Source organism: Ammospiza caudacuta, chromosome 25 (assembly GCF_027887145.1).
Source record: "Ammospiza caudacuta isolate bAmmCau1 chromosome 25, bAmmCau1.pri, whole genome shotgun sequence".
Lineage (NCBI taxonomy): Eukaryota > Metazoa > Chordata > Aves > Passeriformes > Passerellidae > Ammospiza > Ammospiza caudacuta.
In genome coordinates, this window is record NC_080617.1 from 6,177,044 (window position 1) to 6,203,829 (window position 26,786).

General features: G+C 44.9%; 1 protein-coding gene across 2 annotated transcripts; it reads right to left on the minus strand.

Moving 5' to 3' along the window:
• Positions 1–590: 590 nt before the first annotated feature.
• Positions 591–26,259, minus strand: KPNA6 (karyopherin subunit alpha 6). 2 transcript variants are annotated; one of them, XM_058819949.1, is made up of 14 exons: positions 26,229–26,259; positions 15,753–15,862; positions 14,485–14,580; positions 13,541–13,640; positions 13,181–13,275; positions 12,474–12,605; positions 12,217–12,305; positions 10,657–10,756; positions 7,696–7,859; positions 6,202–6,280; positions 5,985–6,110; positions 5,051–5,178; positions 2,665–2,843; positions 591–1,124 (listed from the first exon to the last, which is right to left on the minus strand). In XM_058819949.1, the coding sequence occupies exons 1-14, from the start codon at positions 26,230–26,232 to the stop codon at positions 940–942; spliced, it is 1,587 nt and encodes a 528-aa protein (XP_058675932.1). In that variant the 5' UTR covers positions 26,233–26,259; the 3' UTR covers positions 591–939. The 2 variants fall into 2 exon arrangements, with proteins under 2 accessions (XP_058675932.1, XP_058675933.1); XM_058819950.1 differs by lacking the exon at positions 26,229–26,259 and adding an exon at positions 16,197–16,471.
• Positions 26,260–26,786: the final 527 nt, after the last annotated feature.

Consider the following 26,786-nt stretch of genomic DNA (forward strand, 5'->3'; position numbering starts at 1 on the left):
CCACCCCAAGGCAGGGAAACCCCAAAATTCAGCCCATGTTTCTCATGGCAAATAAAGTATTTCAAGTAAAGATGAAGGTGGGTTTCAGCATTTCAGTCAGTACAATGCAAACCAAACCTGTGCAACAGCAGCTGTGCTTCCTGCTCCAAAAAAATCCACCCCAGTTCCCATCTTTGGGCTCTTGTTGCTTTTTTTTTTTTTTGTTTTTGTTTTTAATCCTTGGAAATACCACTAGCAGTTCTTCAAAAAAAAAGAAAAAAAAAATCAAACAAAAAAATCTAGACAAAGGGAAGCAGCAGAAAAAAACCCCAAACTTCCCAGCAGTGAGAGAACTTCTCATTTTTTTCTGTCCATTTTCAGTATTTTTCATCAGGGAACTGGCCCTGGCTTCACCAGGACTGTCCACCTGAAGGAGGAAGGCCAGGGCTAAATTGTTGCTCTTGGCATATTTAAAGAGTCTATAATAAAGAGTAACATGTGCAAAAAAAAAAAAAAAAAAAAAAAAAAAAAAAAAAAAAAAAAAAAAAAAAAAAAAAAAAAGAAAAAAAAAGGAAAAAAATAAAAAAGGAAATTTAAATAGATCAAGCCAGGTTTTGCAGAATTACTGTGGCCAGAACAGCTCCCTCCTCTCTGTGTCCTCACCCAACGAGGTCAAATCTGCACTGGGGAGACACCACCACAAAGAAGAAGCCACCAAGAGGTGCCACGTGTCACCTCAGTGTCCTTCCTGCCTCCAAAGCCAAGGTGAGCAGCACCCAAAGGAACCAGGAGCAGAAATTCCCCTTCTCTCCAGGAGCTCTTGGCTTTTTGCAGAGTTTTCCTACACAGGTGCAGTGTGTGTCCAACCTTCCCAGGCAGGACCAGCAGCTGCTCTCCCAAACCTTCCAGAGAGTTTGTGGTGGGTTTTTTGGGGGGTTGTTTGAGTTTTTTCCCCCAGGATTATAGCTGGAACCCTTCCATGGGAGCCTCAGCCTGCTGGAAGATGTATTGCTGCTGGTTCTCGTCCACCTGGGGCGCCACGGCCGCGTCCTCCTCCACCCCAAAGTAGTGCTCGATCAGGTCAAAGGCTTTCTGGTAAATCTCCTGGTTCTCGTGGCTCTGCAGGAACTCCATCTTATCCAGACCTGGGGAGGAGAAAATGGAATGGGATGAGAGAAAGAAATTCGCTGTCTGTCCTCTTGTTAGCGTTCTGTGGCTGTCTCGGCTGTTTTATGGCCTGGAAAGGCTCGGGATGGCCTTGGGCAGCTCGCGCTCCAAAGGACGAGGAGAGGCTTCAGGTGTTTTCTCAGTCTTCAGTGTTTATTAGTTTTTTATCTAAAAGATTTTCTCTCAGCCCGACAGAGCACAGCATGTCAGCCATGAGCACACTGAGAGCCCCCGGGGCAGTCACTTATCTTTATACTCAAAACTACGTATACAATATTTATCATTTTTCCCCAATACCTTTCACCCTTATTAACCAGTGCACTTTTAGCAAGAACCAATCCCAAAGTGCCACCACCACAGAAGATGGAGGCCAAGAAGAAGAAGGACAGGACACGCCCAAATTCCTCCATCTTACTTCTCTAGACCCCCCTGTACAGAAATCCTAAACCCTGTGTTTCACTCTCTAATTAACTTATCCCTTCACCATTTACCCAGTGAAACCCTCCCGTCCTCATACAGGTGTTGTCTCCTGTGCAGGATCAAAGTCCAGCCACCAGACACTTCTGGCAACATCCCAGGACCTCCGAGCCCCCCTGAGGGATTGTCCTTGCAGTGAGCACAGAAAACATCCCAGCACACACACACTGCACCCTGAGGGATTGCAGGAATTGTCCTTGCAGTGAGCACAGAAAACATCCCAGCACACACACACTGCACCCTGAGGGATTGCAGGAATTGTCCTTGCAGTGAGCACAGAAAACATCCCAGCACACTCACACTGCACCCTGAGGGATTGCAGGAATTGTCCTTGCAGGGAGAACACCAAACATCCCAGCACACACACACTGCACCCTGAGGGATTGCAGGAATTGTCCTTGCAGTGAGCACAGAAAACATCCCAGCACACACACACTGCACCCTGAGGGATTGCAGGAATTGTCCTTGCAGTGAGCACAGAAAACATCCAAGCACACACACACTGCACCCTGAGGGATTGCAGGAATTGTCCTTGCAGGGAGAACACCAAACATCCCAGCACACACACACTGCACCCTGAGGGACTCCAGGAATTGTCCTTGCAGGCAGAACCAGGACACTCAGAGCAATGAGAGGGCACAGCAGCCACTGCCAGCTCCCAGGGAGCTCCAGACCAAAATAGGAACTTGTTCCTCCTCAAAGCATTGAGGAGGAACAAAAAAAAAAAATAAATCCATCAGCACCAAATTAAGTCACTCCAGGGAGAAGTCTCCCTGGATTGAAAGTGTAAATCTGGGTACAGTCAGAGCAATTTTAGACCCAGTGCTGTCACTTTTACTTAGCTCAGCTCTTTTCTGGCTCATATTCCCACCTGGTGCAAGCCACAGATTTCAGCTTGGACTCCAGGCCAGAGTTTTTACTTCCAGGTATTTTCTCCTCACCCACTACATGAGTTTGAAAAGATTTTGGGACAAATATTGGCTATTTTGGAATACAATAAACCCTTGGAGAGAGCAGAAAATCACCCAAAACCCCACCTACCATAGGCCTCCTCAATGAGGCTGCAGTAGGGGTTGATCCCAGTCCCACTCTGGTTGGCCTCCTGCTCTCCCAGCCTCAGGATGTTCTCCAGCCCGTTGAGTGCCACCAGAACAATCTTGGAGTCCATGACAGTCAGCAGGTCACACAGGGGCTTGATACAACCCAAATTCACCAGGTACCTGCAGGGGGAGAGCAGCACCAGCATCACTGCCTGCCCAGGAGAATCACCTTTGCTCCATGGGAAAGCACAGGAGATGAGTCCAACTAAAATCCAGAAATTTACCTTAAAGGTTCATTTTGATCCGTTTATTTGCATTGCATGCAACCCTATTTTCAGATTTATTTTTTTTTCTAAGGAAAGGAGCCACTTGAAATCCAGGTGCTGCTCAAATTAAGCCCACACTGGAATCTAACCTGTCACTAAATTTGGACATTTAGCCACAACTACCCCTTCTGAAATCCAGGTGCTGCTTAAATTAAGTCAAATCCACACTGGAATTTAACCTGTCATTAAATTTGGACATTTAGCCTCAACTACCCCTTCTGAAATCCAGGTGCTGCTTAAATTAAGTCAAATCCACACTGGAATTTAATCTGTCAATAAATTTAGACATTTAGCCTCAACTACCCCTTCTGAAATCCAGGTGCTGCTCAAATTAAGTCCACACTGGAATTTATTTAACCTGTCATTAAATTTGGACATTTAGCCTCAACTACCCAAATCCTCAACTGCCCAAGTGCCACTTCTGAAATCTGGGTGCTGCTCAAATTAAGCCTACATTGGAATTTTATCTGCCATTAAATTTGGTCATTTAGCCTCAACTACCCCTTCTGAAATCCAGGTGCTGCTTAAATTAAGTCAAATCCACACTGGAATTTAACCTGTCATTAAATTTGGACATTTAGCCTCAACTACCCAAATCCTCAACTATCCAACTGCCACATGTGAAATCCAGGTGCTGCTCAAATTAAGCCCACACTGGAATTTAACTTGTCTTTAAATCTAGATATTTAGCCTCAACTACCCCTTCTGAAATCCAGGTGCTGCTCAAATTAAGTCAAGTCCACACTTGACCTTAACCTGTCATTAAATTTGGACATTTAGCTTCAACTACCTAAACTACTCAACTACCCCTTCTGAAATCTGGGTGCTGCTCAAATTAGGCCCACACTGGAATTTAACCTGTCACTAAATTTAGATATTTAGCCTCAACTACCCAAAGAGGGATGGAGAAAATTTGGGATTAAATTATCCTCATCCAGAAGGAAATCACAAATTACAACCCAGCTCTGCCTGGCTCAATTACTCTCTGGATTCCCTCCAAATCCCTGCTTTGCCTGGCAATTCCCCTGCAGGCAAAGCTCCCAGGAGGTGAGGAGAGGCTCAGGAGTACCTCCCCTGCTCCCAGGCAGTGAGGAGAGGCTCAGGAGTACCTGATCTGCTCCCAGGCAGTGAGGAGAGGCTCAGGAGTACCTGATCTGCTCCCAGGCAGTGAGGAGGGGCTCAGGAGTACCTGATCTGCTCCCAGGCAGTGAGGAGAGGCTCAGGAGTACCTGATCTGCTCCCAGGAGGTGAGGAGGGGCTCAGGAGTACCTGATCTGCTCCCAGGAGGTGAGGAGGGGCTCAGGAGTACCTGATCTGCTCCCAGGCAGTGAGGAGAGGCTCAGGAGTACCTGATCTGCTCCCAGGCAGTGAGGAGGGGCTCAGGAGTACCTGATCTGCTCCCAGGCAGTGAGGAGGGGCTCAGGAGTACCTGATCTGCTCCCAGGAGGTGAGGAGGGGCTCAGGAGTACCTGCCCTGCTCCCAGGAGGTGTTCAGGAGTACCTCCCCTGCTCCCAGGCAGTGAGGAGGGGCTCAGGAGTACCTGATCTGCTCCCAGGAGGTGAGGAGAGGCTCAGGAGTACCTGATCTGCTCCCAGGAGGTGAGGAGGGGCTCAGGAGTACCTCCCCTGCTCCCAGGAGGTGAGGAGGGGCTCAGGAGTACCTCCCCTGCTCCCAGGAGGTGAGGAGAGGCTCAGGAGTACCTGATCTGCTCCCAGGAGGTGAGGAGGGGCTCAGGAGTACCTGATCTGCTCCCAGGCAGTGAGGAGAGGCTCAGGAGTACCTGATCTGCTCCCAGGAGGTGAGGAGAGGCTCAGGAGTACCTGATCTGCTCCCAGGAGGTGAGGAGAGGCTCAGGAGTACCTGATCTGCTCCCAGGAGGTGAGGAGGGGCTCAGGAGTACCTCCCCTGCTCCCAGGAGGTGAGGAGGGGCTCAGGAGTACCTGATCTGCTCCCAGGCAGTGAGGAGGGGCTCAGGAGTACCTGATCTGCTCCCAGGAGGTGAGGAGGGGCTCAGGAGTACCTGCCCTGCTCCCAGGAGGTGAGGAGGGGCTCAGGAGTACCTGATCTGCTCGGGGGTCCCTCCTGAGGTGGCGTTGGTGATGGCCCAGGCCGCCTCTTTCCTGGTCCGGAATTCCGCCTTCTGCAGGATCTCGATCAGCACCGGGAAAATGTTGGCATCAATCACTGCCTGGCAAGAGAGGGCAGGACAGGCCTTGGCATTGGCAGCACTTCCCAAAAGGCTTCCTGAAAGAAACCTGCATTTCCATAGCCCCACGTGAAGAAATTCCCAAGCTGAAGGGTTTATTCCTCAGCCAAATCCTATTAGAAGCACATATTCTATAACCACAGCAGACAAATTCTGAAATTGCAGCAATGCTCAAAGCTCTGCTTGTGGAGGTCAGGAAAAGGACAATTAAAACTCAAGGAGCTCCAGCTCTTCCAAGGGATTGAAGATGGACAAACAGGGGCTGGATCTCCTCTAATTCCAATGATCCAGCCTGTGGGGTTCAGCCCATGTGCTGCTGTCATTCCCAATTTTATTATCCCAAAAGGCTTCCTGACAGAAACCTTCATTTCCATGTCCCCATGTGAAGAACTTCCCAAGCTGAAGGGATTGCTGTGGTTTATTCCTCAGCCAAATCCTATTAAAAGCAGATATTCCATAACCAGCACCCTGGAATTGCAGCAACACTGGGGGAATTCTGAAATCTCTGCTCAGTAATTAAACCTCAAGGAGCTCCAGCTCTTCCAAGGGATTGAAGATGGACAATTAGGAGCTGGATCTCCTCTAATTCCAATGATCCAGCCTCTGGGGTTCAGTCCATGTGCTGCTGCCATTCCCAATTTTATTCCCATTTTTTAGCTCATTTGGCTGCAGAGTAAGAGAAGTGAACCAATCCGGCCTCTAAGGGTCAGAAAAAGGGAAAAGCTGCAAATCCTTAATGCTGAGCCTGGAATGTGGGATCACTGCATGCAGGCTGGAGAAGACTGTACCTGGATTTGTGCTCTGTTCCCTGCTGTGATGTTGGATATGGTCCAGCACGCCTCTTTCCTGATGGATTCCTTGGGACTGCTCAATAAATGGAGGAGGCAAGGCAGGGCTGAGCAGTTTAGAATGACCTTTGGGGGGAAAAGCAAGCACAGGTGAGATCAGCAGTGGCAGGCACTGCACTCCCTGCAGGGAATTAATTATTAATTCCTCTCCTCTCACCTGGGTCTGGATGTCATCCCCTGTCACGATGTTGCCAACTGCTCTCAGAGCTGGAGAGGCCACTTTGTAATCGTTGTGCCTGCAGGAAAAGTGTGCAGAGACAAACCCAGCTCCATCAGACCACTGGGATATTCACCATGATCCCTCCCCACGATCCCATCTGTGTGATTTCCTTAGGATTTTATCCCCTGCCACACAAAACACAGGGTGAGCTGAGCATAAAGCCACTGAAAACAAAACCATTTTGTAATCGTTGTGCCTGCAGGAAAAGTGTGCAGAGACAAACCCAGCTCCATCAGATCACTGGGATATTCACCATGTTCCCTCCCCAAGATCCCATCTGCAGGATTTCCTTAGGATTCCATCCCCTGGCACACAGAACACAGCATAAAGCCACTGAAAACAAAGCTGCAGCACCTGGATATTGTTTGATCCTTTGGATCCTGCTCCTATTAAAGAGTTCTGCTCCATTTGACTCTCAAAGTTAATCTTAATTATTTCTAAGTTGGCTTTATATTTACACTCAATTCAAATTCCACCCCTCTCCTTTTCCACAGAGATTCTGGAGAAACAAAGCCAAGCTGATTTCTCGTAGCCACTGTTTTTGATTTCCCTCATAACCAGGCTTCCATTTGAAATTTCAAAGCACAAAACACTCTGCAATCTTTAAGGAAATCTGGGCAAGGAGAAAGCTCTTCTCACTTGTCTGTGCAGTTGGCCCACACTCAAAAATTGGCTGAATTTCAGAAATTTATAGGGATAATATTTGTTTTATCAATGATTTGTAGTTGTTGGGGCAGATGCTGAGACCAACACAGATATCTTTTCATGGAGCAGAGCAGAACTAGAAAATCTTCAGCTCAGGAAGCCAAACCAGCAAATCCCAGCTGTGAACCTGCTCCAGACCCTCCTGGGCCAGCTCAGGTGCCTGGATCCTGTGAGCAGGGGAGGTTTGGTGGGATTCAGATGGATTTAGATGGATTGTCACTCAGTGACAGGCTTCCATTTGAAGTTTGAGAGCACACAACACTCTGCAATCATTGAGGAAATCTGGGAAAGGAAAATGTTCTTCCCAGTTGTCTGTGCAGTTGGCCCACACTCAAAAATTGGTTGAATTTCAGAAATTTATAGGGATAATATGTGTTTTATCAATGATTTGTAATTTTTGGGGCAGATGTTGAGACCAACACAGATATCTTTTCATAGTGTAGAGCAGAACTAGAAAATCTTCAGCTCAGGAAGTCAAGTCAGAAATTTATAGGGATATGTTTGCTTTATCAATGAATTTGTAGACATAATGTTTGTTTTAACAGTGAATTTGTAATTTTTGGGGCAGATGCTGAGACCAACACAGGTATCTTTTCATAGTGGAAAATCTTCAGCTGAGGAAGCCAAACCAGCAAATCCCAGCTGTGAACCTGCTCCAGACCCTCGTGGGCCAGCTCAGGTGCCTGGATCCCGTGTTTGATGGGATTTAGATGGATTGTCACTCACATTAAGAGCTCCACCAGCCTCCTGCAGACCCCAGAGTCCACCACAGCCTGGATCTTCTCGTTGGGACCATCAGACAGGTAGGACAGAGCCCAGCAGGCGTCGGCCAGCAGGTCAGAGTCACTGTTGAACAACAATCGGGACAACACTGGCAGGCAGGGGGACACCTGCAACAACAGCCACCACCCAGGGTTAGTCAGCAGGCCAGGAGCTCCACAGCTGCAGGACAATACCCCCTGCTCCTGCTCACTGCTCAGGGCAAGCCCTGCATGGCCACAGATCCCTTCCTGCACAGCTCCAAAGGCACCTCGGCTTGGTTGCTGCACTTAAATTACACTGAGGAGTAACACTGAGCTTTGGGAGCTCCTTCTGCCTCTCAATGTTCACCTCAATTATTTATAATTGTTCAGATTTCACCCCTCACCAAAGGCCTCTCAGCTTTGTGAGAGGTTTCATTTAAATCATGTTTTCACTTTTTAAAAAACATTTTTGTGTTGCCAAAGGAGGATGTGATACCTGCTCCTGCATGGCCACAGATCCCTTCCTGCCCAGCTCCAAAGGCACCTCGGCTTGGTTGCTGCACTTAAATTACACTGAGGAGTAACACTGAGCTTTGGGAGCTCCTTCTGCCTCTCAATGTTCACCTCAATTATTTATAATTGTTCACATTTCACTGCTCACCACAGGCTTCTCAGCTTTGATATGAGGTCTCACTTAAATCATGTTTTCACTTTTCAAAAATACTTTTGTGTTGGCAAAGGAGGATGTGATACCTGCTCCTGCTCACTGCTCAGGGCAAGCCCTGCATGGCCACAGATCCCTCCCTGCACAGCTCCAAAGGCTCCTCGGCTTGGTTGCTGCACTTAAATTACACTGAGGAGTAACACTGAGCTTTGGGAGCTCCTTCTGCCTCTCAATGTTCACCTCAATTATTTATAATTGTTCACATTTCACTGCTCACCAAAGGCCTCTCAGCTTTGATATGTGAGGTTTCATTTAAATCATGTTTTCACTTTTTAAAAAACATTTTTGTGTTGCCAAAGGAGGATGTGATACCTGCTCCTGCATGGCCACAGATCCCTTCCTGCCCAGCTCCAAAGGCTCCTCAGCTTCGTTGCTACACCTAATTTACACTGAGGAGTAACACTGAGCTTTGGGAGCTCCTTCTGCCTCTCAATGTTCACCTCAATTATTTATAATTGTTCAGATTTCACCCCTCACCAAAGGCCTCTCAGCTTTGTGAGAGGTTTCATTTAAATCATGTTTTCACTTTTTAAAAAACATTTTTGTGTTGCCAAAGGAGGATGTGATACCTGCTCCTGCATGGCCACAGATCCCTTCCTGCCCAGCTCCAAAGGCACCTCAGCTTGGTTGCTGCACTTAAATTACACTGAGGAGTAACACTGAGCTTTGGGAGCTCCTTCTGCCTCTCAATGTTCACCTCAATTATTTATAATTGTTCACATTTCACTGCTCACCACAGGCTTCTCAGCTTTGATATGAGGTCTCACTTAAATCATGTTTTCACTTTTCAAAAATACTTTTGTGTTGGCAAAGGAGGATGTGATACCTGCTCCTGCTCACTGCTCAGGGCAAGCCCTGCATGGCCACAGAGCCCTTCTTGCACAGCTCCACAGGCACCTCGGCTTGGTTGCTGCACTTAAATTACACTGAGGAGTAACACTGAGCTTTGGGAGCTCCTTCTGCTCCATTTCTGACTCTATGTTCACCTCAGTTATTTATAATTGTTCAGATTTCACCCCTCACCAAAGGCCTCTCAGCTTTGATATGTGAGGTTTCATTTAAATCATGTTTTCACTTTTTAAAAAACATTTTTGTGTTGCCAAAGGAGGATGTGATACCTGCTCCTGCATGGCCACAGATCCCTTCCTGCCCAGCTCCAAAGGCTCCTCGGCTTCGTTGCTACACCTAATTTACACTGAGGAGTAACACTGAGCTTTGGGAGCTCCTTCTGCCTCTCAATGTTCACCTCAATTATTTATAATTGTTCAGATTTCACTGCTCACCACAGGCTTCTCAGCTTTGATATGTGAGGTTTCATTTAAATCATGTTTTCACTTTTTAAAAATACTTTTGTGTTGCCAAAGGAGAATGAGATACCTGCTCCTGCTCACTGCTCAGGGCAAGCCCTGCATGGCCACAGAGCCCTTCTTGCACAGCTCCAAAGCCACCTCAGCTTGGTTGCTACACTTAATTTACACTGAGGAGTTACAGTGGGAGTTGCTATTAAATAGTTCTGCTCCGTTTGACTCTCAAAGTTCATCTCAATTATTTCAATCTCAATTATATGTAAATATAAAATGGCTTTATATTTACACTCAATTCAGATTTCATCCCTCACTGAAGCCACCTCAGCTTGGTTGCTACACTTAGATTACATTGAAAAGTTACAGTGAGCTTTAGGAGCTCCTATTAAAGAGTTCTGCTCCATTTCTGCCTCTCAGTGTTCACCACAATCATTTATAAGTGGGTTTATATTTACACTCAATTCAGATTTCAGCCCTCACCAAAGGCTTCCCAGCTTTGATATGTGAGATTTCACTTAAATTAGCATGTTTTCACTTCTTAAAAATATTTTTGTGTTGCCAAAGGAGGATGAGATACCTGAAAAGGCAGCAGGACCTTTAGTTAGGTTCCCTGGACAGGAATTCTCACAGGAATTCTGGTTTTTAGCATTTCCAGGTCTCAGAATAGTTGTTGGTTGTAATTGAAGTCTCAAAATTCCAGAGTTCATATGGAAATTATTTAGAGAAATTTTCTAGGGAAGCCTGGGCCTGTCCCTTATTTGAGGGATGCAGAAGAAAGGTTGGGAAAAATGAAATATGCAGGAAAAACCTCAGCAGGAAAAACCTCATCCTGTTCCACAGCCCAAAATAACCCAGCCAAAGCTCCCAGTTGGGTCTTTCCCCATCTCCTGGCTGCCATCAGAGCATTTCTTCTCACCTTCTCAAATTCAGGAGGAGGACTCTTCCCTCTGCACAGGTTTGACAAGGCCCACACAGCATTTCGTGTCATTGTCAGCCTGGTGGACGTGGTGAGGAGCCTGAACACAGAATTAGCAGGGATTATTTGCCTTGATGTGGAATAGAGGGAAGCAAAAGAATTAAAACTAAAATATTTAGCTCCAGTTCAGCCCAGGAGAACATTCCCAGTCATCACCACAAATCAAGTGACACAAACTGCTCAGTCTGAGCTCAGTGGGGTGAGGAGTCAGGCTGACACCAAGCAGCAAAATCAGATATTGCGACAAAACCTCACTTTTCCAGGGTGGGATGAAGATTAATTCTTGTCAGAGAACAAGAGCCCAGGCCTGACACAATTACATTATCATTACTGTGAGGGAGGTGGTGTGAGAGACCTGATCCTGCTCCAATCCCAAAAACCCACAGCCAAGCAGAGAGCAGGAGCTGAGGGCCACCTGTGACTCCAGCATGAAGGAGTTTCATCCACAGAATCCCACTCAGAACCAGAGGTTTGATTCCCATGGAATCTGTCAGGGATGTTATCCACAAAATCCCACTCAGAACCAGAGGTTTGATTCCCATGGAATCTGTCAGGGATGTTATCCACAAAATCCCACTCAGAACACCAGAGGTTTGATTCCCAGGGATTCTTGTCAGGAATGTTCTCCACAAAATCCCACTCCTCTGAACCAGGTTTGATTTCCAAAGATCCCAGCATTGCCAGGAAATCTGTAGGGAATGTTCTCCACAAAATCCCACTCCTCTGAGGAAGAGGATTGATTCCCTGGGACTCTGTCCAGGAATATTATCCACAGAATCCCACTCCTCTAAACCAGATTTGATTCTGAAGGATCCCACAGTGCCAGGGAATCTGTAAGGAATGTTCTCCACACAATCCCACTCCTCTGAGGCCGAGGTTTGATTCCCAGGGAGCCCAGAGTGACAGGGACTCTGTAAGGAATGCTATCCACAGAATCACACCCAGAATCTGAGGTTTGATTACCAGGGAATCTCTAAGGAATGTTATCCACAGAATCTCACTCAGAACCAGAGATTTGATTCCCAGAGATCCCACAGTGCCAGGGATTCTGTCAGGAATGTTATCAACAAAATCCCACTCCTCTGAAGCAGAGGATTGATTCCCTGGAACTCTGTCAGGAATATTATGCACAGAATCCCACTCCTCTAAACCAGATTTGATTCTCAGGGATCCCACAGTGCCAGGGACTCTGTCAGGAATGCTATCCACAGAATCACACTCAGAATCTGAGGTTTGATTACCAGGGAATCTCTAAAGAATGTTAGCCACAGAATTTCACCTAAAACCAGAGTCTTGATTCCCAGGGACTCTGCAGGGAATGTGATCCACAAAATCCCACTCCTCTGAACCAGGTTTGATTTCCAGAGATGCCAGCACTGCCAGGGAATCTTTGAGGAATGTTCTCCACACAATCCCACCCTTCTGAAGCAGGTTTGATCCCCTATCCATGGCCCAGCTCCAACCCTGCTCCCTGGTACAGAACTGCTCATGGCTACTCACATTAACAAGGGAGGGAGAATGGCACAGTTCAGGACATAATCTCTGCACACAGAGCTGTCTCCAGCAATGTTCCCCAACGCCCAGACAGCCTGGAAGGAAACACCAACAGCTTCAGCACCCAATTTCTGACAGGGACACACAGGCAGTGCGCTGAAAAAGCAATTTTCCTGCATCTCCAGGCAGCTGGGATCACTCCATTTAAACAGTGCATTTTGAATTTGTGGTTCTCAAAATCCCAGAGTGAGGAGGGATCTTACCTGCTCCTGAACATCCTCAAAGTCAGAGTTTAGGAGCTCTATGAAGATGGGAACTGCCCCAGCCTCGATGACGATTTTCGTTTGTTGGGAGGTGCCTGAGGCAATGTTTGTCAGAGCCCATGCAGCCTCAAACTGGAAGGAGGGAAAAAGGGAATAAAATCAGCTTGATCCAGAAAAAGAAAGGAATGAAACCAGCCTGATTAAGAAAAATAAAGGAATAAAATCAGTGTGATTAAGAAAAATAAAGGAATAAAAGCAGCCTGATTCAGAAAAATAAAGGAATAGAATCAGCCTGATTCAGAAAAATAAAGGAATAAAACCAGCCTGATTCAGCAAAATAAATAAAAGCAGCCTGATTCAGAAAAATAAAAGAATAAAATAAGCGTGATTCAGAAAAATAGATAATAAAATCAGCTGAATTAGGTGATTCTTGCCAGAATTAAATTAATTCTTTTGCCAGAATTAAATTATTTTCTTGCCAGAATTAATTTTTTTTTTGGTCAGAATTAAATTATTTTTCCAATAATTTAATTCAGAGCAATTTACAATTTATTTATTTTGCCTGAGCATTACAGCATTACAGTTTTGTCTTCTCCCATAGATCACATTTTTGGGGTTCAAAATATCAGCTTCCCCTCACAGCACCTGTGGGTTCACAGGATAAACAGCTCCACACCCTGAAGAATTGATAACAGAATTTCCTTTACCTGTAATGTGCAATTTTCACTTCTTTTCAGGAATTCCACGAACCTCTCCACCACTCCCTGAGTGTTTATCACCTCATCTATTGGAGGATTTGGCTCTGAAACAACAAGGCAGTGTCAGGGAGTGAACAGGGGATTAACAAACCTGAAATGTTAATTTAATTATCTCAAATTGGGCTGAACTCATCAGGGCAGCTTGGCAGAATTATTTTCTGTACAAATCACAACTGGCAATCATCAGTAATACAAAATATTATCATATTTCTCAATTATGGACATTTTTTCTCCCAACCTGCAAAGTTTTGTGCACAAATCCCTGTAAAAGGCTCTGTTGGATCTTGGGTAGGAATGAATTATTTTTACCTTTGGAAAGTAATTTCCTGAATTTCTGAGTGGTTGCTAACTGGAGGTCAGGGTCATCTGAGAAAAGCATCTCCACCATCTCTCCTGTGATCAATCCCTCCTGGAAAGAGGCAGAGGAAACAGAAATTGTTTCATTTCACACTGGGATTATTCCAGACATCACATCCTACAATTTGGGCTTAAACAGAAATCCAAAGATTCAAACCTGGGGATGCCAGCACAGCAGAAATCCCCCAGTTCACATTTGCAATGCTGGGGGGAATGGGATAAAAGGGAAAGAGGGGATAAAATGGAATAAAAGAACACTGGAGGAGGATTTTGAGAATTTTGCAGCTGGAAATAACCCTTGATAAACCAAAGTGGGTAATGGAATGAGGATTTCCTGGCATGGTCTGAGCTTTGCTGGGCTCATGGATCCATTGGTGTCCCTCTGCATCCTTCAGGAATGAATTTTCCCTTCAGGAATGAATTTTCCCTTCAGGAATGAATTTTGCCCCTCAGGAATGAATTTACCCCCTCAGGAATGAATTTCCCCCCTCAGGAATGAATTTCCCCCCTCAGGAATGAATTTCCCCCCTCAGGAATGAATTTCCCCCCTCAGGAAGAAATCTCCTCTTCGCATTTTAGCCAAGGGTTTATGGCTGTTCCAGCTGCCAGCACCAATTTACACAAACATTCTTGAAAATAAGGGAATAAAACCACTGGATTTTGGCAGTTCCATGCAAGCACAGAATCCCAGGATGGTTTGGGGTGGAAGAAGCTTAAAAATAATTCCGTTCCAAGGGCAGGGACACCTTCCACTACCCCAGGGTGCTCCAACCCCATCAAATCTGGGATAATTCCAGGGATGAGGCAGCCACAGCTTGTGTGGAATTCTCTGCAGAGCCCCAAAACATGAAATTAAATTTAATTTAATTAATTAAATCTGTTTGAAGGCATCTTACCCCACACGTTGTGGAAGTGACATAGGAATCCACCAGGAGAGTGTCAAACATGGAGTCATCCTCATTGATCAGCTCCACATTCCTTCTTTTGAAGAGCTGGTGGGGAGCAGAACACAGGGGTTGTTATTAGAAAATAACCATGAACAGGCTCCACAACTCGATTTTCTTGTTCCTCAACCAAGATTCCTCCTGGACTGAGGTAACCTGAATAAAAAGGGGTCATTAATAGCAGCTCTGCACTCCCAGGGCTGGTCTGGCACACAAACTAAATGGTAATTCTTGCTCTCAGATATGAAAATATCCAAATCACTGAGCCACCAGGGAAGGCAAGTGCAGAACTTGACCAAAATCAGGAAAAATGGGCAAAAAAGTAGCTTGGATAGGTGCTAATAAAGGAAATATTTAGTTCCAGAGATATCACTTGGGAATCACCTCGTGCTGCCAAAAAAGAAATGCACCCAGGGTTAAGTCCATACTTGCACTTGCTCTTCCTGCTTTTCCAGGAAATAATCCCATTTACTAATTATAGCTAAAATAAACCCACCACCACGTTTAAAATCAAAGATCTGTGGAAAAAAAACCCAAAAACAAAACCAAAAAACCCCAAACCAAACAAAAAACAACTCGAATAGCCCAAGAACAAAATGCTTGGGAAGCTTTCTATGTGAACTGGGCCCAGAGGAAAAAAAAAAAAAGAGAAAAAATCAAGATCTCGGTTAGAACAGAAAAAAATGACTGGAAATGAAGTTTAATGCACAGATCCTTGAAAATTGCTGTGTTAAGACTGACACAGCGTCTCCAGGTGAGTTACCTGCTGCAAGATCTCAGAACACAATAAAATAAAGATTGCAAACAAACTTTAATGCACAGATCCTTGAAAATTGCAACAGTTAAGGCTGACCCAGCCTTTCCAGGTGAGTAACCTGAAAGATCTCAGTCAGAACAGGAAAAATAAAGTCTGCAAACAAAGTTTAATGCACAGATCCTTGCAGGTTCCAGCAGTTAAAGCTGACCCAGTTCGCTGAGGGGGGGGTGAGTTACCTGCAAGATCTCAGTCAAAAAAGAAAACATAAAGACTGCAAATAAAGTTTAATGCACAGAAACTTGCAGGTTCCAGCAGTTAGGGCTCACCCAGCCTGCTCAGGTGGGTGAGTTACCTACTGTAAGATCTCAGAACAGAAAAAATTACTCCACAAAAACTTTTATGGACAGGATGCTGAAGATTGCAGCAGTTAGGGCTGACCCAGGCTGCTGAGGGGGTGATTTACCTGCTGCTCCCGTTTCTGCTTTCTCAGCTGAATCCCCTCCTCCTCCCTCCTCCTGCGCATCTCCTCGGGGTTCAGGGCTTTGTTCTTGTAGCTCTTCATTCGATAGTTTTCTGTGAAAACAGGAGCAATTCTGCAATTCTGCCTCAGGGCTCCTGCACCGCCTCTCTGTGTCCTTCCCATGGGATAAACCGATGGAATACCTTTATTTACTCCTTGGTTTTCAGAGAAATTCCTATTTCCCTGCTAGCAGCACAGCATTTTCCACAGATATTTATTCCCAGAGAGCAAAATTAAGGAATATATAACATGAAGGAGTTTATAACAACCCCAGAGCAGAGCTACAGTGAGGGACAGCCCCTGTGTCCCACCAGGTGTTCAGGACCTGACCCATTTCTGACAAATGCAGATTCCAAATTGCATTCTGACAAATGCAGCAATTCCAACCTGATTCCTACAGAATTTCCCTCCAAGTTTGTTTTTTCTTCCTCCCAGCCAGGGAAGGGAAACTCCAATTTCTGGCACAGCTGAAGGCAGCCAGGGCCAAGCTGTAACTGAGGACGGCAACCCCTGACTGCCCCAGCCTGGCAGGAATTCCCCAAACTCTCCCATTTCTCACAATTTTTCCACATTTTTGCCTTTCTCAGGATAAACCTCAGAGGCTCAACAAGCCCTGAACCGAGTTACTCCTTCAGAACTCATTTGAAAAGCAATATTTTTGGGTTTTTTTCCCAGCTGCAAGGAGGAAGTTTGCAGTTTTATCTCCTCCTCATTTCAAGCCTGAGGCACCCTGAGCCCTGTGGCTCACAGAAAGTTTCAGTCTCACTTATCAACAACCTCCAGCCACTCTGGAGCCCTTCCAAGATCAACTGCACAAGTGTCAGACCCAAAAGTCCACAGCCAACACAAGAAAAAAACACCTAAATACAAATATCCAGCTTTTCATTACTAAGAAGAGAGAAAACAACTGGGAAAAAAAAAAATATTTTAACAGGAGAGGAAACAAAACACTTTCAGTTCTTTGATTTCCCAAAACCAGCTAAAAACACACCAAAAAAGAGAGAAATTTACAGACTTTAGGAGTTTATAGCTGACCATACAATAGCCAGGTGCCAACTTTCATTTAGAAATGTATTTAAGCAGCACTGTTATGTTTTTATTCGTATTTCCACCCCATTGTTATGTTTTTGTTTGTATTTCATGCAGCCACAGGGAAGAGGAAGAGCTGACAGCTGAGTTCTCCAAACAAATTAAGAATTTTAATCCCCCTTTAGGAAAGCAAAGCCTCCAATTAAAAGGTGGTTTTGAGGAAGAGGAGGAAGAGAAGTGAGGAAGCCCAGGATCCCCAGGAGTGCCATAAATAGCCAAGGGACACATGAGAGCTCAGCTGCCTCCAAACCCAGCTCAGGAACACTCAGCACCTCATCCTTTAAGGTTTTTTTTTTGTCCCATAACCCTCATCCTGCAGGGAAACCCCAAAACCCTTAGGGCTGCTCGTCACAATCCAAGCCTGCCTCTTTTTAAATTTTTTTTTTCAAGACAAGAAAAATTCACTTTCAATGTTTTCTTCACTGCTGAAGGGAGCTGAGTCACTGTAGGACTGTCCTCAAATTCCTCCAGCTGTCAAAGAATTACAAGTCCAAGCTGCCCCACTCATAAATTGGAAGATGAGAAGGTATTTCTCACTTAAAATAAAGGAAAAATGAGGTAAAATTTTGACTTTGATAGTTCAGCAGGGCATTTAAATCAAATCCCTGTAAATGCAGCACCAGCTCCAGCAGGAAGCCCTGGGAGCTGAATCACCACAGGATTTTGTCTTCACTGAGGGTAAAAAATTCCAAAATCACTCCAGCTGTCAAAGAATTACAAGCCCAAGCTGCTCCACTCATAAATTGGAGGATGAGAAGGTATTTCCCACTTAAAAGAAAGGAAAACGAGGAGAAAATTTGATTTTGGTGGCTCAGGAGAGCACTCAAATCAAATCTCTGTAAATGTAGCACAAAGAACAGCAGGAAACTGGAATTCCAGAATTGTTACTCCAACAGCTTCTGGATGCTCCTGGGTTGGGAATTTATTTTTTTTCAAGGCAAGAAAAATTTGATTTCAACATTTCCTTCACTGTGAAGCCCTGGGAGCTGAGTCACTGCAGGATTTTGTCTTCACTGAGGGGAAAAAATTCCTCCAGCTGCCAAAGAATTACAACTCCAAGCTGCCACACAAACTGGAGGATGAGAAGGTATTTCCCACTTTAAAAAAAAGGAAATATGAGGTGAAATTTTAACTTGCAAGGCTCAGCAGAGCACTCAAATCAAATCACTGTAAATGCAGCACAAGCTCCAGCAGGCAACTGGAATTCCAGAATTGTTACTCCAACAGCTTCTGGATGCTCCTGGGTTGGGAATTTATTTTTTTTCAAGACAAGAAAAGTTTGATTTCAACATTTCCTTCACTGTGAAGCCCTGGGAGCTGAGTCACTGCAGGATTTTGTCTTCACTGAGGGAAAAAAATTCCTCCAGCTGCCAAAGAATTACAATTCCAAGCTGCCACACAAACTGGAGGATGAGAAGGTATTTCCCACTTAAAAACAAGGCAAACGAGGAGAAAATTTGATTTTGAAGGCTCAGGAGGGCACTCAAATCAAACCCCTGTAAATGCAGCACCAGCTCCAGCAGGAAACTGGTATTTTCAGTAACAATTCCAGAATTGTTACTCCAACAGCTTCTGGATGCTCCTGAGGGGGGAATTTTTTTTATTTCAAGACAAGAAAACCTTGAAAGCAAATCTTCCTTCACTATGAAGCCCTGGGAGCTGAGTCACTGTAGGATTTTGTCTTCACTGAGGGGAAAAAATTCCTCCAGCTGCCAAAGAATTACAACTCCAAGCTGCCACACAAACTGGAGGATGAGAAGGTATTTCCCACTTAAAAAAAAGGAAATATGAGGTGAAATTTTAACTTGCAAGGCTCAGCAGAGCACTCAAATCAAATCACTGTAAATGCAGCACAAGCTCCAGCAGGAAACTGGAATTCCAGAATTGTTACTCCCAACAGCTTCTGGATGCTCCTGGGTTGGGAATTTATTTTTTTTTCAAGGCAAGAAAAATTTGATTTCAACATTTCCTTCACTGTGAAGCGCTGGCAGCTGAGTCACCACAGGATTTTGTCTTCACTGAGGGTAAAATATTCCCCCAGCTGTCAAAGAATTACAACTCCAAGCTGCCACACAAACTGGAGGATGAGAAGGTATTTCCCACTTTAAAAAAAACGAAAAACGAGGTGAAATTTTAACTTGGAAGGCTCAGGAGGGCACTCAAATCAAAGCCCTGTAAATGCAGCACAAAGAACAGCAGGAAACCGGAATTCCAGAATTGTTACTCCAACAGCTTCTGGATACTCCTGAGGGGGGAATTTTTTTTTTCAAGACAAGAAAAATTTGCTTTTTATGTTTTCTTCACTGTGAAGCCCTGGCAGCTGAGTCACCACAGGATTTTGTCTTCATTGAGGGTAAAAAATTCCAAAATTCCTCCAGCTGCCAAAGAATTACAATTCCAAGATGCCACACAAACTGGAGGATGAGAAGGTATTTCCCACTTAAGATAAAGAAAAAATGAAGTGAAATTTCAACTTGGAACGCTCAGCAGAGCACTCAAATCAAATCCCTGTAAATGCAGCACAAGCTGCAGCAGGAAACTGGTATTTTCAGTAACAATTCCAGAATTGTTACTCCCAACAGCTTCTGGATGCTCCTGGGTGGGGAATTTTTTTTATTTCAAGACAAGAAAAATTTGATTTCAACATTTCCTTCCCTGTGAAGCGCTGGGAGCTGAGTCAGGGCCAAGGCAGTGCCAGACCTGACCTGGCCCTTCTGGAGCCCAATGTCCCTTCCCAGGGGACATTCCAGGAATGCCCCACAGGGACCTTCCCGAGGTGGCTCTGAGCCCACAGCAGGGCTGGCACTAATAAATAATCATTTATTTAATAAATGTGGAAATAAATCCACCTGAGGAGCTCCAGCAGCACCAATCTGCCCACTGGGACATGGGGACATCCCCAGATCTCAGGGACCTCCAAAGGACCTTTCACTCAAATCTTCCCTTGGGATGGGATAAAGTTGGTGATTTATAATTTAAATTCCTACATAAATTTATTTTAAACTTTAAAATAAAGTAAAATAAAATGTATTTCATTTATATATTTAATAAAATGAAATTTAAAAATTTAAACTTTAAAATTGATTTGAAACTTTATTTTAAACTATTTAAATTCCTAGACAAATTTATTTTAAACTTACTTTAAAATTTAAACTTTATTTTAACGTAAAACAAAATGTATTTATTTTATTATAATAATATATTTTTTTAAAATTTTAAACTTACTTTAAAATTTATCTGAAACTTTATTTAAACTCCTAGACCAATTTATTTCAAACTTATTTTAAACTTTAGAATAAAACACAATTTATTTATTTATTTTATTAAAATAAAATAAACTTGAAAATTTTAAACTTTAAACTTTATTTGAAACTTTATTTTAAACTATTTCAACTCCTAGTTAAACTTACTTTAAACTTTACTTTAAACTTTAAAATAACGTAAGATTTATTTTATTAAAATAAACTTGAAAATTTTAAACGTTAAATTTTATTTTCAACTTTATTTTAAACTATTTAAACTCCTAGACAAATTAATTTTAAACTTATTTTAAACTTTAAAATAAAGTAAAAATAAAAGAAAATTTATTTTATTTATTTAATTAAAATAAAATAAAGCTTAAATTTTATTTTAAACTCCTAGACAAATTTATTTCAAACTTATTTTAAACTTCAAAATAAAGTAAAATAAAAGAAAATTGATTTAAGTACTTTATTTTATTAAAATAAAATAAACTTTAAAATTTATATTAAACTTTATTTTAAACTATTTAAATTCCTAGAAAAATTGATTTTAAATGTATTTTAACTTATTTTAAACTTTAAAATAAAGTCTAAAAGTTACTTATTTAATTTATTTAATTAAAATAATATAATCTTTAAAAGTTTAAACTTGATTTTAAATTTTAAAATAAATTTTAAACTATTTAAACTCGTAGACAAATTGCAGTAAAATAAATGGATGAACTGAAATAAATGAGTTTCACCTCATTCCTCATTTATCTCCAATCCCTGAAATCCCACAGGATCCTCCCATCATCAACATCTCCAGAGGACTCTTCTAGAAAGAAAAATCAATTTATTAAATGAACTGAAACCCTAGAAAAAGAAGACTAAATCATCTGGACTGCTTAAATACAAATCAAATGAATAACTCCATAAAAATAATGTGTGAAAGAACAGCTCGAGCGGAAATCAGTCAAAATCACTTTTTTTAGGGTCACCAAGACTTTTGCAGGGAATTAATAGGAAAAAAAATTAAAAGGAAAAATTCACTCTGTTTGCTCAGAAGACACAACAAACGAAACTAAACAGGAGAACAGCCACACAAAAATAAAAATGCTGTTAAATAACCCCTGGCAGCGGGGATGTGCTATCGGCCTGGAATGTGCAGCGCTCACAGGGAAGGGACAGAAAGTTCTCTGGGGGAAGCTCAGGGCAGGCAGAGCTCGCTGCTCTGTGCCAGGGCTACAACAAAATCAGGAATCTTCTGGAATGTCCCTGATCTGCTGGGGGATCCAGCACTGCTCAGTCCATCCCAAAAACTGCGGGCTTTAAGCTCTCCTCAAGCTGCTTCGTGTCCCAGGGTTAAAACAAAATTAGGATTCTTTTTGGAACATCCCTACTCTGCTGGATAAAAAACCCAGCACTCCTCAGTCCAGTTCTCAAAGTTTCCCACTCCTGATTTATCTTTTCATCCCAAATTTTGAGGGTTTGAAGTCCTCTTCAAGCTGGTTCATCGCTCAGGGTTAAAACAAAATCAGGAATCTTCTGGAATGTCCCTGATCTGCTGGGGGATCCAGCACTGCTCACTCCATCCCAAAAACTGCGGGCTTTAAGCTCTCCTCAAGCTGGTTCGTGTCCCAGGGTTAAAACAAGATCAGAAATCCTTTTGGAATGTCCCTGACCTGTTGGAAAAAGAACTCAGCACTCCTCAGTCCAGTTCTCAAAGTTTCCTACTCCTGATTTATCATTTCTTGAGGGCTTTAGGTTCTCTTCAAGCTGCTTTGTGTCCCAGGGTTAAAACAAAATTAGGATTCTTTTTGGAATGTCCCTACTCTGCTGGATAAAAAACCCAGCACTCCTCAGTCCAGTTCTCAAAGCTTCCAACTCCTGATTTATCTTTTCTTGAGGGTTTTAAGTCCTCTTCAAGCTGGTTCGTTGCTCAGGGTTAAAACAAGATTAGGAATTCTTTTCAAATATCCCTGTCCCAGAATCCAGCACTCCTCAGTTCAGTTCTCAAAGTTTCCCACTCTTGATTTATCTTTTCATCCCAAATTTTGAGGGTTTTAAGTTCTCTTCAAGCTGGTTCATCGCTCAGGGTTAAAACAAAATTAGGAATCTTTTGGAATGTCCCTGATCTGCTGGGGAATCCAGCAACTCCTCAGTCCATCCCAAAATTTGGGGGCTTTAAGCTCTCCTCAAGCTGCTTCGTGTCCCAGGGTTAAAACAAAATTAGGAATCCTTTTCAAATATCCCTGCCCCAGAATCCAGCACTGCTCAGTCCAGTTCTCAAAGTTTCCTACTCCTGATTTATCTTTTCATCCCAAATTTTGAGGGTTTGAAGTTCTCCTCAAGCTGGTTCGTGTCCCAGGGTTAAAACAAGATCAGAAATCCTTTTGGAATGTCCCTGACCTGTTGGAAAAAGAACTCAGCACTCCTCAGTCCAGTTCTCAAAGCTTTCTACTCCTGATTTATCATTTCATCCCAATATTTAAGGGTTTATAAGTTCTCCTCAAGCTGGTTGATGTCCCAGGGTTAAAACAAGATTATTAAGATATATTATAATATATATACATGTAATATATTATTATAAGGATCCTGGTGAGATCCTGACAAGCAGGATCATTTTAAATGATCTCAGGAATCTTTTTGGAATGTCTCTGCCTTGCTGGAAAAGGAATCCAGCAACTCCTCAGTTCAGTTCTCAAAGCTTCCTATCCCCGATTTATGTTTTCTTGAGGGTTTTAAGTTCTCTCCAAGCTGCTTTGTGTCCCAGGGTTAAAACAAGATTAGGAATCCTTTTGGAATATCCCTGCTCCAGAACCCAGCAACTCCTCAGTCCAGTTCTCTAATCTACTCCTGATTTGATATTTTCATCCCAAAATTTGAGGGTTTTAAGTTCTCTTCAAGCTGGTTTGTGTCCCAGGGTTAAAACAAGATTAGGAATCTTTTTGGAATGTCCCTTCCCTGCTAACCCAGCAACTCCTCAGTCCAGTTCTCAGTTTCCCACTCCTAACTGGATTTTTTTCATCCCAAAATTTGAGGGTTGTAAGTTCTTTTCTAGTTGGTTTATCCATTCAGATTTCCCTCCAAAACTGACTGATCAGGCACAAGTGTGAGCTGAGAACAGCCCCTAAAAAAGGGAAAAACTTCAACTGAATCCACTCAAACTCAAGCCAGGAGAGTTCCAGATTAAAAGCAAGCAGAGATAATTACAGAGGAAAATGAAATTCCAGTAAATCCAGGGGAAAATGAAATTCCAGTAAATCCATCCTTCCCAACATGTGCTTTCCCTCAGAACCAAGCAGTTCTGTGTGATTTGCTATGCAGATTTACCTGGAGCTCAGCAGGACTGAAAGCCTGAAGGAATCAGGACTTTCACTCTTGCAGGATTTCAATGATCAAACTCTCCCCCTTGCCAAAGTTCACGTTTGCTGTGCTGAACTAAACAAACAAAGCAAAGCAGCCAATTCTCTGGGAAATTCATCAGCCATGGGGTTTTATTGAGAATTGAGCATTAACTCCACTGCTCCATGGGTTAAACAGCACTAAAAATGGCATTTAAAGGGGTCATTTGCATGGCAAACTGAATGAACTGATGATAATTTCCAAAAGTATCATTAACTTGAAATAATGAAAAAAAACCCCAGCCTTAGCTTGTTTAAAAATAATAAAGTTACATGAGGATAATTTAAACAAGGGGAGATTCAATTCTTATGGGGTGGGAAGCTCCTGTGCACAAAGTTCTCAGCTCCACACAAAACTAAAATTCTCAGCTCCACAGAAAACATAAAACTAAAATTCTCAGCTCCACATAAAACTAAAATTCTCAGCTCCACATAAAACTAAAATTCTCAGCTCCACATAAAACATAAAACTAAAATTCTCAGCTCCACAGAAAACTAAAATTCTCAGCTCAACATAAAACTAAAATTCTCAGCTCCACACCAAACTAAAATTCTCAGCTCCACACCAAACTGCCCCAAGAATTTCCAGACATTCCCAGCAGGCCTCAGGACATTTTTCTCCTCAGAGCTGCCACTCCAGGTTTTACATCTGACGCCATAAATGAATTTTTCCAAGCTGTCCAGGGCAGCAGCCACACACAGAGCTGGTCACTGATTTCTCCTGCAGCACCACAGGAGGGTTTGGAGGGGGCAGAAAAGTTCCTGGACAAGTAAGATGATTTTTAATGATCATTTTTAAATTATTACAGAGCATTTTTGAAGGTTCCCTGGTTTGGAAGGAGATAAAAACTCCTCCAGTGCCACCCCTGCCATGGGCAAGGACATTTTCCACTGTCCCAGGCCTGGCCTGGGATAATTCCAGCCACAGCTTTTCTGGGAAATCCATCCCAGCCCCTCAAAATGAAGAATTTCTTCCCAAAATCCAACCTAAATTTGTCACTTCAAAGCCATTAATCTTCTGAAGCAGCTCTGGTTAAAAGACAACATTGCAGGTGGAAAACGGAAACATTTTAATCTTTATTTTCAGAAGATCCTCAAAAAATATATAAATAAATAAAATAAAATCAACCTTTCCTCCCTGAGCTGGGCCCTCCCACATCAAGCAAACCAAAACTAAAAGCTGCTGGAATTAAAACATTTTTTGAAGAGGAAACACAGAGCTGGGATTTATTCGAGGGGACAGAGACCTGTCTGCAGCAGATGCCATTGGTGTGGTGTCACCCAGGGTGGCACAGGGACACCAGGGTGGCACTGAGGGCTCAGCATGGGGTTTTAATAAAAACCCCATCACCCAGAACCCAGGAGAGGTTTGTGGGGTGCTGCCCTGAACCCCGAGCTCTGGGGGAGCTCAGAACTGAAATCCAGCATTGGGGGAAGAATTTAAATGGAGCAGGGACCTGAGAGCCAGGTGAGACCCCAAACACCCCAAAGTGACACCCCAAAACCGGGCTCTTACAGCTCTCACATCCCAGAGCCGGGGGGCTGCAGGCCTGACACCCCAAAACCTGGGGTATCTCACCCTGGCACCCCCAAACCCGGGGTATTTCACCCTGGCACCCCCAAACTTGGGCTCTTACAGCCCTGACACCCCCAAATCCAGGCACTGCAGCCCTGACACCCCAAAACCTGGGTATTTCACCCTGGCACCCCCAAACCCGGGGTTTTTCACCCTGGCACCCCCAAACTTGGGCTCTTACAGCCCTGACACCCAAACCTGGGTTATCTCACCCTTACACCCCCAAATCCAGGGTAACTCACACTGGCACCTCCAAACCTGGGTAATGCAGCCCTGGCATCCCCAAACTCGGGGTATCTCACCCTGGCACCCCCAAACTCGGGGTATTGCTACCTGGTACCCCCAAAACCTGGGCACTGTAGCCCTGGCACCATCAAACCCGGGCTGTTTCACCCTGGCACCCCCAAACTCGGGGTATCTCACCCTGGCACCCCCAAACTCGGGGTGTTCCTACCTGGTACCTCCAAACCTGGGTAATGCAGCCCTGGCGACCACAAACTCGGGGTATTCCACCCTGGCACCCCCAAAACCCAGGGCCCTGGCACCCCAAACCCGGTGTATCTCACCCTGGCACCCCCAAACTGGGGCTATCCCACCCTGGCACCCCAAACCCGGGGTACCCCACCCCAAACCCGGGCTATCTCACCCTGGCACCCCAAACCCGGGGTACCCCACCCCAAACCCGGGCTATCCCACCCTGGCACCCCAAACCCGGGGTACCCCACCCCAAACCCGGGGTACCCCACCCCGGCACCCCAAACCCGGGGTACCCCACCCCAAACCCGGGCTATCCCACCCCGGCTCCCCCCGCAGCTCCCGCCCCACCCCGGAGCTCCCCAAAGGCGCTGCCCGAAGCGGCCACAACCCCCGGGCCGCCTTCACCGGGAGTCCCCAGAGACGCCCCCGGCCCCCGGAGCGGCCCCGGGATGACTCAGCGGCCGCGCCGGCCCCGCCGCCCTCAGCCCCGGCAGCGCCCGGGACGCCGGTGAGAGGCGAGGGCGGCGGCAGCGCGGTGCTGACGGGCTGTGCGCGCTTCTCGACCTCGGGGCGGCTTCTCCGGCTCCACCCTAACCCCTCGGCCGTGCCCGGAGCTCCCCGGGCCGCGCCCGCCCCTCGGGGCCCTCACCCATCGCGGCGGCTGCGGCGGCGGCTCCGGGGCTGGCGGCGGCGGCCAAAATATGGCGGCGGCGGGCGGGGCGCGGGCTGGACGGCGGCCGCGAGGGCCCAAAGCTGTGAGCGCGGAGCGGGCGGCTGTGGTTCTAGGGCGCCCCCAGCGAGCGGGAGGGGAACTGCAGGGGCTGTCGCGTCCTGTCACCCGTGTCCCCTCACTCGCGTCCTGTCACCCGTGTCCCCTCACTCGTGTCCTGTCACCCGTGTCCCCTCACTCGTGTCCTGTCATCTCTGTCCTGTCACCCGTGTCCCCTCACTCGGGTTCTGTCACCTCTGTCCTGCCACTTGTGTCCTGTCATTTGTGCCCTGTCACTCATGTCTTGTCATTCGCGTTCTGTCACTTCTGTCCTGTCACTCATGTTCCTTCCCTCGTTTCCCCTCTGTCCTGTCACTCATGTCCCCTCACACGGGTTCAGTCACTTCTGTCCTGTCACTCGTGTTCCCTCTCATGTCCCCTCTGCCCTGTCACTCGTGTCCCGTTCCCTTGCCTGCAGGAAGGAGGAGCTGCTGCAGC